Source organism: Somniosus microcephalus, chromosome 17 (assembly GCF_052327205.1).
Source record: "Somniosus microcephalus isolate GS21.2 chromosome 17, FLI_Smic_1.0, whole genome shotgun sequence".
Classification (NCBI taxonomy): domain Eukaryota; kingdom Metazoa; phylum Chordata; class Chondrichthyes; order Squaliformes; family Somniosidae; genus Somniosus; species Somniosus microcephalus.
In genome coordinates this window covers 58,479,049-58,494,275 of record NC_141003.1, presented here as the reverse complement: position 1 = coordinate 58,494,275, position 15,227 = coordinate 58,479,049, and the positions used below count along the sequence as shown (strand labels likewise).

The 15,227-nt window shown below is 45.2% G+C and overlaps 1 protein-coding gene across 5 annotated transcripts in view; it reads left to right on the top strand.

Annotated features, from left to right (window-relative positions):
- Positions 1-15,227, top strand: part of slc26a5 (solute carrier family 26 member 5) — a 90,078-nt gene that overhangs the window by 23,202 nt on the left and 51,649 nt on the right. For all 5 annotated transcript variants that reach the window (XM_086010445.1, XM_086010446.1, XM_086010443.1 and 2 more), the window contains one exon: positions 10,525-10,736. In XM_086010445.1, coding sequence (XP_085866571.1) covers positions 10,579-10,736 — 158 coding nt within the window. In that variant the 5' untranslated portion in view covers positions 10,525-10,578. The remainder of the gene's footprint in view (positions 1-10,524; positions 10,737-15,227) is intronic.

Genomic DNA, 15,227 nt, shown 5'->3' with positions numbered 1-15,227 from the left:
CTTTTTGTGGCCAGGACATACCTGAGCAATTTTCCACATTGTCGGATAGATGCCAGTGTTGTAGCTGTACTGGAACAGCTTGGCTAGAGGCGCGGCTAGTTCTGGAGCACAAGTCTTCAGCACGACAGCCGGGATGTTGTCGGGGCCCATAGCCTTTGCTGTATCCAGTGCGCTCAGCTGTTTGTTGATCTCGCGTGGAGTGAATCGAATTGGCTGAAGACTGGCTTCTGTGATGGTGGGGACCTCGGGAGTAGGCCGATATGGATCATCCACTCGGCACTTCTGGCTGAAGATGGTTGCAAACACTTCAGCCTTGTCTTTTGCACTCACATGCTGGGCTCCACCATCATTGAGGATGGAGATATTCATGGAGCCTCCTCCTCCCGTTAGTTGTTTAATGGTCCACCACCATTCATGACTGGATGTGGCAGGACTTTGATCTGATCTGATGATTGTGGGATCGCTTAGCCCTGTCTAAAGCATGCTGCTTCCGCTTTTTACCATGCATGCATGTCCTATGTTGCAGCTTCCCCAGGTTGGCACCTCATTTTTTAGGTACGCCTGGTGCTGCTCCTGCGCTCCTTTTTGAACCAGGGTTGGTCCCCTGGCTTGATATGCTGGGCCATGAGGTTACAGATTGTGGTGGAATACAATTCTGCTGCTGTCTCATGGATGCCCAGTTTTGATCTGTTCTGAATCTATCCCATTTAGCATGGTGGTAGTGCCACGCAACACGATGGAGGGTGTCTCCATGTGAAGGCAGGACTTCGTCTCCACAATGACTGTGGTCGCTGCTACCAGTGCTGTCATGGACAGATGCATCTGCAACAGGTAGATTGGTGAGGATGAGGTCAAGTAGGTTTTTCCCTCATGTTAGTTCTCTTGCCACCCAGGCCCAGACTAGCAGCTATGTTCTTCAGGACCCGACCAACTCGGTCAGTAGTGGCGCTACCGAGCCACTCTTGGTGATGGACATTGAAGTCCCCTCCCTTGCTACTCCGTGCTTCTTCAATATGGAGGAGTACTGATTTATCAGCTGAGGGAGGGCGGTAGGTGGTAATCAGCAGGAGGTTTCCTTGCCCATGTTTGTCCTGAAGCTATGAGACTTCATGGGGTCTGGAGTCAATGTCGAGGACTCCCAGGGCTGCTACTTCCTGACTGTATACCACTGTGTCGCCACCCCTGGTGGGTCTGCCCTGCCGGTGGGAACGGACCTACCCAGGGATGGTGATGGAGGAGACTGGAACATTGGCTGAAAGGTATGATTCTATGAGAGTATGACTGTTGCTTGACCAGTCTGAGATTTTGCAGGGTCAACTGGGCTGGGTGTGCTGTTCTTGTGTTTTGTAGCGGTTTGTTACAAATGAGTGGCTTGCTCGGACATTTCAGAGGGCAATTAAGAGTCAACCGCGTTGCTGTGTGTCTGGAGTCACACATAGGCCAGACCAGGTAAGGATGGCAGATTTCCTTCCCTAAGGATATTAGTTTCCTGGTCAGCATTACTGATACTAGCTTTTTTAAATTCAGGTTTATTTAATTATTCCCCAGTTGCCGTGGTGGGATTTGAACTCGCGTCTCTGGATCAGTAGTCCAGGCCTCTGGATTACTAGTCCACTAACTTAACCACTATGCTACCGTTCTGTATTGACTAAAGTACTTGTGTGGTGACTTTCATCTAATCTTAAATGAAAGCTCAGCCCTAAGTCAATGGAATGTAAAGCATTAGCCATTCCATCTGACTGATCTACAAGTGATTCTATATAGCCCTGAACTTTGCAGGTGTCTTAGTGTCTGGGTTCAATTTGAAGCATAACAGACAGGAGCTAATGGGAGAAGTGTTTTTGTAAAAGAGAACATCCTGTTTTTTTGTCTTTGGTTTGCTGAAGTAACATTCTTGCTAAATTTATGTTCGAATATTGTACTTCCTTGCTAATGGGGAAAAGTGTTTAGTAAAGCTTCAGTTATGTTCATTCTAACTCGATTTGATATTAACAGTTTACCGACTACGGTAAATTGTTTTTGGCGGAGCAGGCTCGAAGGGCCGAATGGCCTACTCCTGCTCCTATCTTCTATGTTTGTTAAACAATTACTCGACTATAACTAGTGCACTCGGCAATGAATCAGTGACCACGCAAATGCAACTAGTCTGATGAATCGGGGTGCTAGCTCCCTATACTGGATCCTAATAACCAAGTTTGCTTTCAGTTCTCTTTTCCACCAGTGGGAAGTTTCTTGTGCAAGACTTTTGTAATTGTTGTCAGTGAAGAGGTGTAGTGAGCACACTTTTAGTTTCTGTTGGTGGATTCTGGCTGATAATAGCACTGTTACTTAATGGTTTTGCAGCCTGCATTTCAAGCCCTATGTAATACTTGGAGAGAAACACTTGTATTTATATAGTACAAAGGAAAAATACTGCGGATGCTGGAAATCTTGAAATATGAACAGAAAATGCTGCAAATACTCAGGTCAGGCACCATCTGTGGAGAGAGAGAAACACCGTTAATGTTTCAAGTCAACAGCCTTTTGTCAACTGGAAAATGTTACAGGTGTAACAGGTTTTAAGCAAGGGTGGGGGTGGGAAGGAAGAAAAAACAAAAGGGAATGTCTGTGATCGAAAGGAATGTAGGAGTAATTAAATGGCACAAACTTGAGGTCATCAACCTGAAACGTTAATTCTGTTTTTTCTCTCCATAGCTGCTGCCTGACCCCCTGAGTTCTGTTTTTATTTCAGATTTCCAGCATCTGCAGTATTTTGCTTTAGTATTGGTCATTAAATGACAAAAAGGATCATGGTGCAAAAGGGGGTAGTAATAGGACAAGTAAAGAAACAAGAGGGGTCTAGAGGAGCTGTAAATGACAGCAGCAGAATCATGATCAGCACCTGCTGTCCAAAAAAATGGGAGCAGTGGTTATGATATGGAATTGTTGAGTCTGGAAGATTGTAAAGTACCTACTCAAAAGATGAGGTGCTGTTTCTTGAGCTTCATTAGAACAGTGCAGGAGGCAGAGGTCAGAGTGGTATTGGGGCGGAGAATTAAAATGGTAAGCGACCGGGAGCTCATTGTCATGGTTGTGTGCTGAACAGAGGTGTTCAGCAAAGTGATCAGGATCACCCAGTCTGCCTTTGGTCTCCAATGTAGAGGAAACAGCATCGTCAACAGTGAATACAGTATACTAAATTGAAAGAAGTACAAGTAAATTGTTATTTCACTTGGAAGAAGTGTTTTGGGGGCCCTGGAAGGTGCGAAGGGAGGAGGTGAAAGGGCAGGTGTTGCATCTCCTATGCTTGCAGGGGAAGTGGAGCGAGTGTTGGAGGAGATGGAAGAGTGGACATGGGTGTCGGGGAGCGGTCCCTTTGGAATGCTGATGGGGGCGGGGAAGATGTGTTTGGTGGCATCGCGCTGGAGATGGTGGAGGATGATCCATTGAATGTGGAGGCTTGTGGGGTGCAAGGTGAGGCAAAGGGGGACCCTATCTTGCTTCTAGGAGGGGGGAAGGTGTGCGGACACAAGTGTGATAAATAGAGCGGACATAGTCAAGGGCCCTGCCAACCACGGTGGAGGGGAATCTTCAGTTGAAGGAAAAGGAAGACTTATCGGAAGCACTGGTCTGAAAGGTGGCATTGTCAGATGAGACGGAGGAACTGGGAGAATGGAATAGAGTCCTTGCAAGAAGTGGGAGCTACGGGAGTCGGTGGGCTTATAGTAGATGTTGGTTGATGGCCTATCCTAAAAAATGGAGATAGAGAAGTCAAGGAAAAGAAGAGTTGGCGATGGACCATGTGAAGGCGAGGGAGGGGTGAAAATGTGAAGCAAAGTGATGAAATTATCCAGTTCGGGGCAAGAGCATGAAGTGGCAGCGATGCAGTCATCAGTGTACCTGAAGAAGAGGTGAAGGGGGGGACCTGAGTAGGACTGTAACAAAGAATGTTCCATGTATTCCACAAAAAAGCAGGCATAGCCAGGACCTATATTAAAAAGCCATCACTGCATATTTGTAGGAAAATGTTGGAATAGCAAGACAAAGCACAACTTGCATTTAAAAATCAGAGGGAATTACAAAAAAAACATTTTTTTCTTTAAAGTGCATCCAGATCAGCTTTCACAGCAGCATAATTACAGCTAACTGCCAAATTTCTTTAATGTTCACCATCTATGAAATCATTTATATAGTGCCTATGGGGTGGATGTAAAAGATCACATGCCAGTATTTGAAGAAAAGCCGTGGCGTTCTCCCAGTGTCCCGGCCAACATTTATCCCTCAACCAACACCTAGAACAGATGACCTGGTCATTTACTTCATTACTGTTTCTGGGACCTTGCTGTGTTGCAACAGTGACTACACTTCAAAAAAAAAAAAAAAAGTACTTCATTAACAGTGAGGTGCTTTCGGATGGCCCTTTGGTTACATCTCCAACAATGTCTTTTCCAGGTCCTGCTCTGTTACCTCTGAAATTCCCCAAGGATCTGTTCTAGGGGCCCTCCTCCTCCATCTCATCTCCATGCTGCCCCTTGGTAATAGCATTCAGACCTGGGGTCAGTTTCCAGGTGTACGCTGATGACAACACCACTTCTCTTGACCTCTCCACTGCATCTGTGCTTGTCTGTTATTCAGTCTTGAACAAGCCGCAATTTCCTCCATTTAAACATTCGGGAAACTGAAGCCATTATCTTTCTCTTTTCCCCCCCCTTCTCTTTCTTCCCCCCCCCCCCCCTTGCGGGCCACAAACCATTATCGCCAATTCATCCCCCCTCCCCAGCCACTGTCTCTGGTTGAATCAGACTGTTTGCAATATCGGTGTCCTATTCAACCCTGAGTTGAACTTCCAACCCCAAATCTTCTCCATCACAAAGACCACCTATTCCTACATGCGTAACATTGCCCACCTGCCCCTGCTCAGCTGATTTACCCCTGAAACCTTCACCTTGTCACCTCCAGTCTCAACTATCGATGCTTTCCATGCCTGCCTTTCATCCTTCACCCTCCATAAACTTCAGCTCATCCAAAACTGCACCGCCTGTATCCTATCCTGCCCCAAGTCCTGCTAAACTAGCACACTCTCCTTACATTTTCTCCTGGTCGCCCAATTCCTCCAATTTAAAATTCCATGATTAATCCTCGTCATGGCCTTGCCCTCCCTATCTCTCCTACAATGCTTTCCCCGCACCCCCTCATACCAAGAACACTAGCGTTCCTCTGACTCCAATCTACTCTGCAGCCCCCTTCCCTTCGACCCATCATTGTCCTGGCCATTATTTATCCCTTGATTAACACCACTAAAACATATTATCTGGTTATTATCACCTTGCTGTATGCAAATTGGCTGTAAAGTGCTTTGGGATGCCCTGAGGTTGTGAAAGGTGCTATATAAATGTGTCTTTTCATTGCCGGCCATGCTTCAGCCGTCTCAGCCCCACACTATGAAATTCTCTCCTCAAACCCCTTGCCTTTCCATCTCCCTTTTCTCCTTTAAGGTCCTCCTTAAACCATCTCTGGCCAAGCTTTTAGTCACTCCTCCTCAGCATCTCTCTCTTGTCTGATTACTCAGCAGTGCCTGGTCCTACCAACACTTCAAATTTAAAATTCCCATCCTTGTTTTCAAATCCTTCTATGGATTTGGCCCTCCCTTTCTCCTTCTCCAGCAGTGAACACCCACCCTACCTCCCACCTGGGACTCTCTATCCCTCTGACTCGGGCCTCTTGTGCATCCCTTTCCCTCCGCATCACTGTTGACGGCCAAGTCTTCAGCCACTTAGATTCTGTATTATGAACCTCCCTCCCTAAGTCTTTCTGCCTGTCCACTTCTGTTTCCTCCTTTTTTAAAACTCTTAACACATACCTTTTTGGTCAAGGTTCAACAACATCTATATAGTGCCTTTAATGCAGTAAAATGTCCCAAGGTGCATCACAGGAGCGTTGTCAAACAAAATTTGACACCGAGCCATATAAGGGGATATTAGGACAAGATCAAAAGCTTGGTCAGAGATTGGTTTAATGCGCACCTCTTAAAGGAGGTAGAGAGACGGAGAGGTTTAGGGAGTGAATTAGAGTTTCGGGCCTAGGCAACTGAAAGCATGGCCGCCAATGGCGGAGTGATTAAAATAGATGAGATCTGAGGGTTGTAGGGCTGGAGGAGGTTACAGAGATGGGGAGGATGCAAGGCCATGGAGGGATTTGAAAACGGGATAAGAATTTTAAAATTGAAGTGTTACTGGACCGGGAGCCAATGTAGATCAGCGAGCACGGGGGGAGATGGGTGAATGGGACTTGGTGCGACTTAGGATACGGGCAGCAGAGTTTTGGATGTGTACAAGTTTAGGGAAGGTGGGAGGCTAGCCAGGAGTGTGTTGGAATAATTGAGTCTAAAGGTGACAAAGACCTGGATGAGCTGAGGTGGGGCGGAGTCGGGGGATGTTGGAGTGGAAGTAGGCAGTCTTGGTGATGGCGCGGATATGTGGCCGAAAGCTCAGCTCCAAGTCAAATAAGACAGAGGTTGTGACTGGTCTGGTTCAGCCTCGGACTGTGGCCAGGGAGAGGGCTGGAGTCAGTGGCTAGGGAACGGAGCTTGTGGCAGGAACCAAAGACTATGGCTTCGGTCTTGCCAATATTTAGTTGGAGGAAATACCTGCTCACCCTGTACTGGATGTCGGATAAGCAATATGACACATGAGAGACAGAGGAGGGCTTGAGACAGATGGTGGTGAGGTAGAGCTGGGTGTCGTCGGCGTACATATGGAACCTGACTGTTTTCCGATGTCTCCGAGGGGCAGCATGTAGATGCGAAATAGGAGGTGGCCAAGGATAGATCCTTGGGGCACTCCAGAGGTAACTGTGCGAGAGCAGGAAGAGAAGCCGCTGTAGGTGATTATTTGGCTAGGACTAGATAAGAATGGAACCAGGCAAGTGCAGTCCCACCCAGCTGGACGATGGAGGAGAGGCGTTGGAGGGGGATGGTGTGGTCAACCGTATCAAGGATAAGGAGGGATTGTTTACCATGGCCACAGTTTACCTAACATAAAGGAAGATGGTTATGGTTGTTGAGGCCAATCATCTCAGCCACAGGACATCGCTGCGGGGATTCCTCAGGGCAGTATCCTAGGTCAAACCATCTTCAGCTGCTTCACAATGACCTTCACTCCCATCATATGCTCAGAAGTGGGGATGTTCGCTGATGATTGCAGTGTGTTCAGCTCCATTCGCAACTCCTCGGATAATGAAGCAGTTCATGCTCGCATGCTGCATACCTGGACAATATTCAGGCTTGGGTTAATAAGTGGCAAGTAACATTTGTGCCACAAGTGCCAGGCAATGACTGGCTCCAACAAGCGAGAGTCTAACCACTGCCCCTTGACATTCCATGGCATTACCATTGCCAAATCGCCCACCATCAACATCCTGGGGGGGTCACCATTGACCAGAAATGTAACTGAACCAGCCATATAAATGCTGTGGCTACAAGAGCAGATCAGAGGCTGGATATTCTGCAGCGAGTGTCTCCTCCTGACTTCCCAAAGCCTTTCCACCATCTACAGTGCACAAGTCAGGAGTGTGATGGAATACTCTCCACTTGCTTGGATGAGTGCAGCTCCAACAACACTCAAGAAGCTCAGCACCATCGAAGACAAAGCAGTCTGCTTGATTGGCACCCCATCCATCATCTTAAACGTTCACCTCCTCCACCAGTGCACCATGTCTGCAGTGTGTACCATCAACGAAATGCACTGCAGCAACTCGCCAAGGCTCCTTCGACAGCATTTCCCAAACCAGTGACCTCTACCACCTAGAAGGACAAGGGTAGCAACAGGCACATGGGAACACCATCACCTCCGAGTTGCACACCATCCTGACTTGGAAATATATCGCTGATCCTTCATGGTCACTGGGTCAAAATCCTAGTAAACTCTCCGAACAGCGCTGTGGGAGTACCTTCAACACGTGGACTGCAGCGGTTCAAGAAGACAGCTCACCACCACATTCTCTAGGGCAGTTAGGGATGGGCAATAAATGCTGGCTTTGCCAGCAATGCCCATTTCCAGGAATTAATTTTTTTTTTTTTAAACATCACATGGGATGTCATTTGTGACTTTATGGGCCTTTTCAGTACTGTGGCAGGTGTGGAAACCTGATTGGAGGAATTCAAAGATGGGCATGGATTTGGGAGGCGACTAGATGTTCAAGAACTTTGGAGCAGAAAGGGAGGATAGTTTGCAAGGTCAAAGGTGGGTTTTTTGAGGAGAGGGGTGATGACGGCAGATTTGAAGGGGAGGTGGACAGTACCTGATAGAGAACTGTTATCAATATCAGCTAATATGGAGGCCAGGAAGGGAAATTGGGTGGTCAGCAGTTTGGTGGAAAGAGTGTCGAAGGAGCAGGAGGTGGGTCTCATGGACAAGATGAGCCCAGAGAGGGCATGAGGGGAGATGGGAGAGAAACTAGAGAAAGATGCAAGTTCAGAGGTAGGGTGGGGGGTGGGGGGGGGCATGGTTTATAGTAGAGAAAAGAAGCCCGGGGTTATGTTTGCATTCCAAGATGATCCTGGAGCAGTTAACTTCACCCTGCTATTATCTGCTTCTTTTGCTTGACGTCTGTTATTCCCTTGCGCCTCTCAAACGCCTTGGGCATTTTTCTATGTTAAAGGCATTATGTAAATACATCAAACAAAAGCAAAATACGATGGATGCTGGAAATCTTAGGTAGTCCCTCGGAACCGAAGATGACTTGTTTCCACATTAAAAATGAGTTCTCAAGTGACTGATGAGTCCAATGCGGAACCTGCAGTCTCTGTCACAGGTGGTTGAAGGGGTGGGTTGGTGGGGTGCTTGGGTTGACGTGCGCTCCTTCCGCTGTTTGCGCTTGGCTTCCGCTTGCTCCCAGCAAAGCGACTCAAGGTATTCGGCGCCTTCCCGGATGCTTCTCCTCCACTTTGTGCGGTCTTGGGCCAGGGGTTCCCAGGTGTCGGTGGGAATGTTGCACTTTTTCAAGGAAGCTTTGAGGGTGTCCTTGAAGCGTGCTCTCTTGCCGTGTCGGAGCTCTGAGTGGCGCGCTTGTTTTGGGAGTCTCGTATCGGGCATGCGGACGATGTGACCCGTCCATCGGAGCTGATCGAGCGTGGTCAAAGCTTTGATGCCGGGGATGTTGGCCTGAGTGAGAACACTGACGTTGGTGCGCCTATCCTGCCAATGGATTTGCAGGATCTTGTGGAGGCAGCGTTGGTGGTACCTCTCCAGTGCTTTGAGCTGCCTGCTGTACATGGTCCATGTCTCTGCGACATACAGGAGGGCGGGTATCACTGCTGCTCTGTAGACCATGAGCTTGGTGCCAGGTTTAAGGTCCAGGTCTTCAAACACACTCTTCCTCAGGCGACCGAAGGCTGCACTGGCACACTGAAGGTGTAATTCGACGACAGAGGAAGAGATGACTTTGGATCTGGACTGGAGGCGATGGAGGTTGAACAATTTCCCGTTTGTTCTGTAAATTAGCTCCACTCCAGCAGGGAGCTTCCTGAGGGTGAGCTGGAGCATTGCCTTAAGGAAGATCGAGAAGAGCGTTGGTGCGATGACACACAGCCTTGCTTGACCCCGGTCCGTACATGAATTGGGTCTGTGGTGGAACTGTTGGTCAGGGTCACGGCTTGCATGTCGTCATGAAGCAGGCGGAGGATGGTGACAAACTTTTGAGGGCAGCCGAATTTGAGGAGGACACTCCATAATCCCTCATGGTTGACCGTGTCAAAGGCCTTTGTGAGGTCAAAGAAGGCCATGTACAGTGGTTGGTGTTGTTCCCTGCATTTCTCTTGTAGTTGACGCGCGGTGAAGATCATGTCCATTGCGCCCCTTAGTGGGCGGAATCCGCAATGCGACTCTGGGAGGAGCTCTTGTGAAATAAATGTCTCCATCATCCCTTTTGTTGCTTGATCACTCCTGCCCTACACTCTATCACAGGCCTTTCCCTTTGTTCCACTCACTCACACTTTACGTGCTTAAAAACTGTTAAATTCCTAAATCTTTCCAGTTCCGATGAAAGGTCATTGGCCAGAAGTGTTAAATCTGTTTCTCTTTCTCGCCACAGATGCTGGCTGACCTGCTGAGTGTTTCCAGCATTTTCTGTTTTATTTTATATAAATGCCTGTTATTTCACTAAACTAGCTTTTGAATCACAAGATCCTGAGCCAGCCACAGCTTTACAAATGCATAAGATCGTATATTTTTCAGCCAAAGGTTATCCTATGGGTTAGTATTTTTTCCTGTGAAACGTGGTACTTTTGAAATGAACGTTTGTATTTGGTATTCAGAACATTAATTGAAGCATTTTTGTTTTCCTGTATTGTATGGAATATAGGTTACCACTGATGTGGAGTTACCTGTTGGATTCAGAGCTGCTTTAAATGCTAATGTAATGACTTAAATTTTTCACATTCTAGGTGTAGGCAGTTTATTGGTGCTGTAGTATGTAAATCTGATTTTTCAGCAGCAACGAATGCATGAGAGAAAAATAAATCTAATCCCATTGCCTGTTTTCTTGCAGTGGATTCATTGAAGTTTACACTTGAAACTGCTTCCACTATACTTTGTGCATTTGATGAAAAGCTCACCCTCCGGTATGGAAGTTTCTGAAATGAGTGTCCCAAGCTACAATGTCAGCCGCCCAGTTTTTAATCAGGAATCTTTTCAAGCCTATCTACATCAGAGGCAAAAGCCGAAGTCATCTCGAAGGGTGAAGATATTGCAGTATTTTCGGTATGTTTTATAAGTTGCTATTTTATGATGAGTTTCAACGTTATAAACTGATGTGGAGCAGGTTTACCAGACATGGCAGTTTGTCTTATTGGTTTCATTTGAATTTTTGAAGAATTGTCATCTCCCACACTCTTTCCCCAAGCCACTCGCATCATTGTGCAAACACGTGACCTGCTCTCTAACTAATCACTAGAACCCACAATAGTTGATTTGCCTTTATTTTATTAAATTTCTCGCTCCCAGCCTATCCTCAGGCGGGAAGTGTAGGTTGGAAGCTTGCAGTGTAGGGTAATCTGATACGAATCCACATCTTGCTACTCCAGGAATGCTAATGCACCAAGCTATTGTGGCACTTGGTCATATGAAACGTTTTTGTTAAACTCTACAGATAGATATTATCCAGTTGAAAGGCTCATTCAAATTATCTGCTTTGTGGAGGAAGAAGGGGAAATGGTTCTGTACATGCTCAATGTTCCCTGTTCTGCTGTTGTGCATTTGACTCAACGGCAAAACTATCTTTCTTTGTTCGTGTTACTACTTCCACTGCCCATGACATCCTAAATTAACCAAGTGTCACGTCAAAAGGAGAGTATATGGCAGAGATTACTTTCATAACCTTTTCAAAAAAGAAAAATTAGACTTTTTATGGAAATACATTTTCCCTTTTGGAGTGATCTTAAAAGTTCTTGCTCTTTGACTCCCCTAATGGCTAATTGATTAATTCTGTGATGAGCTATAAGCCAGAAGATCCTAGGTTCCCACCTGCTTCTGTGCGGAGTTAACTTGATTTCAGCCAGGCCAACAGAAGGGGCATTATATTTGATTTCAGTGACCCTGATTTAGTGTGGAAGTAAAATGAGACTCCTGATTATTATACGGTGACCCCTGTGGAAGGGGTTTGTGTATGGGTGTCTGGAGAATCCATGATGTTCCACTATGGTTGAAAATCCTGCTGACATTCATTGTCAATGACCACTTGGTAAAGGTACTGGGGGACTGCTAACATCTGTGAAACCTTTGAGAAGACAGAGCGAAGGGGGTTTTGAAGGTAAAGGTGTGCAATGCATGAGGATTGAGTGACCCCCCCCCCAACCCAACCCCTGTTAATTTTAACTTGCTATGCGGAAGCTCTTTCTGGTTTAGCAGGTCAGTTATGCACAGATGGAGTTAATGGGATTGAAAGATTGGTATTAACTAACACCATTTGCTCAGATATTAAGCTAACTACCACTTAGCATGTAGTTAGCTCACGTGGTTGGATGAAAAGTCAGGCAGGTCTACCAGATGTTAAATGGTATATATTACCATAAGCAGTTAAGCACCATATGGCTATGCAAGAGCATAATAAACTGCTTTTAAACAGTTTAAAAACCTAACTTTTGTAAATCTGTTTAGCATTGGTTTTATACAAGATATTGGTATGATGCCCCCCAATCTCTGGATAAACTTTCCAGAGCCGATATTCTCAGGCCACAAATTTTATTGGGCAGGCTGTAGAAAATTACCTTGACTCATAATTCTGAAGTGCAGTACATGTACAAATATGAGCAGATGAAATACAGCATGAATGAAATATTTGAAAAATAATTATGGTTCATGGCATAAAATATTACTTGTTTTCTTGGTTGTCACAGCAGCCATTGCTTGTAGTCACTTGGTGTTTTGCATTTGTGAGTAGAAACACCCATTTTATAGGATGGGTCACTTCTGGCCTCCATTGTGATTATTTGCAAAAGTTACGCAAATTTGGTGCGTTTTACTTGGCACTAAGTCTGGGGGTTGATTGTATTTTCCTATTTATTAACCTGCAGTGCTTTTGCTCTATGACCTACAGCTCTTTGAGCTGAGCTGAGCTGCAGCACCATATGTAAAAACTGAGTGCTAACTTAGTACAGAAAAGGAATCTAATCTTGGGCTTTCTGACTTGTAGAGCTTCATACAGTACAAGGCAAGGCAATGCAGTTCTTTATTGCTTTGTAAACCATGAAATCCATGTTAAAATTAATTACATAGGAACAGGAGTAGGCAAATCAGCCCCTCGAGCCTGTTCTGAAATTCAGTAAGATCATGGCTGATCTGCGAACTAACTCCATAAACCTGCCTTTGACCCATATCCCTTAACACATTTGGCTAACAGAAAGCTATCAATCTCTGATTAAAAAATTAACTGTTGTTCTAGCATAATTGCTGTTTGCAGAAGAGTTCCAAACTTCTACTGTACCATTCTTTGTGTGTAGAAGTATTTCCTAATTTCACTCCAACAGCAGCTTGTATTTATATAGCGCCTTTAACGTAGTAAAACATCCCAAGGTGCTTCACAGGAGTATTAAAAGACACAAAATTTGACACCGAGCCACATAAGAAATTAGGACAGGTGACCCAATTGAAAGGTCTGGCTCTAATTTTTAGACTATGCCCCCCTAGTTCTAGAATCCCTAACCAGTGGAAATAGTTGCTCTCTATCTACCCTCTGTTCTCAATATATTAAACTTTGATCAGATCACCCCATAACGTTATCAATTCTAGGTTATGCAACCCTAATTTGTGTAAAATCTCTTCGTAAATTAACCCTTGAAGTCCGGGTATCATTCTGGTAAACCTACGCTGCACTCCCTCCAAGGCCAATATATTCTTCCTAAGGTGTGGTGCCCAGAACTGCTCACAGTACTCCAGGTGTGGTCTAACCAGGGTTTTGTATAGCTGCAGCATAACTTCTACTCCACTGTATTCTAGTCCTCTAGATATAAAGGCCAGCATCCCGTTAGCCTTTTTGATTATTTTCTTTACCTGTTCATGACATTTTAATGATCTATGTACCTGGACCCCAAGTCTCTTTGGACCTCCACTGGTTTTAGCCTTTTTACCATTTAGAAAATACCCTGTTTCTATCCTTTTTAGGTCCAAAGTGGATGACCTCACATTTGCCTACATTGAAATCCATTTGCCACAGTTTTACCCATTCACTTAATCTGTCGATATCGCTTTGTAATTTTATGCTTCCATCCAACTGCCTACAATTCCGCCTACCTTTGTGTCATTGGCAAATTTGGATATATGACTTTCTGTGTCATCATCTAAGTCATTAATAAATACTGTGAATAGTTGAGGCCCCAACACAGAATCCTGCAGGACACCACTAGTCACTACCTGCCAATTTGAGTACCTACCCATTATCCTTACTGCCTGTCTCCTGCCGTTTAGCCAATTTTCTAACCAGGTCAATAATTTGCCTTCAATTCTGTGTGCTTCTACCTTAAAGTCCCACATAAGAGACTGTTAATTATCAAGTGCCTTCTGGAAGTCCATATAAATAATATCCATAGACATTCCCCTTTCCACTACTTTAGTCACCTCTTGAAAACATTCAATCCAGTTTGTCAGGCATGACCTGCCTTTCACAAATCCATGCTGGCTCTCTGATCAACCGAAAAATTTCAGTTTTTCACTCACCCTATCCTTAATTATAAACTCTAGCAATTTCCCAACAACAGATGTTAGGCTAACTGGTCTGTAATTCCCTGCTTTCCCCCTCTCTCCATTTTTAAATAGCTGAGTGACATGTGCAATTTTCCAATCTAAAGGAATGGTTCCTGAACCAAGAGAACTTTGGAAGATTATAGTTAGGGTATCTGAAATGTACTCCCCTACTTCCTTTAAAATCCTGGGATGGAAACCATCTGATCCTGGAGATTTGTCACTTTAGTGCCATTATTTTCTTCACTACTGTTGTTTTACTTGCATTAATTTTATTGAGTCCCTGTCCCTAATATATCATGGTTGCATTCCTCCTGACCAGTTTGAAACGCTGAATACATAAACATGTTTGAATTGTGTTCTCGTGGTTCCAATTCTACCTGTACACAATACAGCCAACACCCCCCCCCTAAAATGGCTTCTTTTCCGGTGTCTGCACAGTCATGCCCAAGGTTCCATTCTTATCCTTTTTCTCTTTTCTATGCCTGTCTTTGATACTGATCTTAAAGCATGGTGCCTGCTTCCCTTAATATGCTGACACCCAACTCTACCTCTCCACCATTGTTGACTCCCACTGTTTGCCTAGCATAGCTATAAATGAGCCAGAATTGTCTCCAACTTGAACATTGGGAAGACCAAAACCATCCTGTTTGGCTCCTATTTGAGTTTCTGCACCTTCGCCCTTGATTCTGTTGTTCTCCATGGCTGCTTGTTTATGCTAAACCACATGGTGTGAAACATCTGTGTCCTGCTTGACCCTGAGCTAAGCTTCAAACCTATCCTAAACACATTCTATGTGTTACCAATACCACCTATTTCCATTTCTGAATATTGGTTGCCTTTGCCCATATCTCCAAACTACTGCCACTAAAATACTCATTTATGGCTTCATTGCCCCCATGCTTGACTTATTCAACGCTCTCCTTATTGGCCTTGTCCAAAATTCCATCAAATGCATCCTATCCCATTCTAAGTGCTGCTCACTTGTCCTTTTTATCTCCATTGGCTCCCCATCTC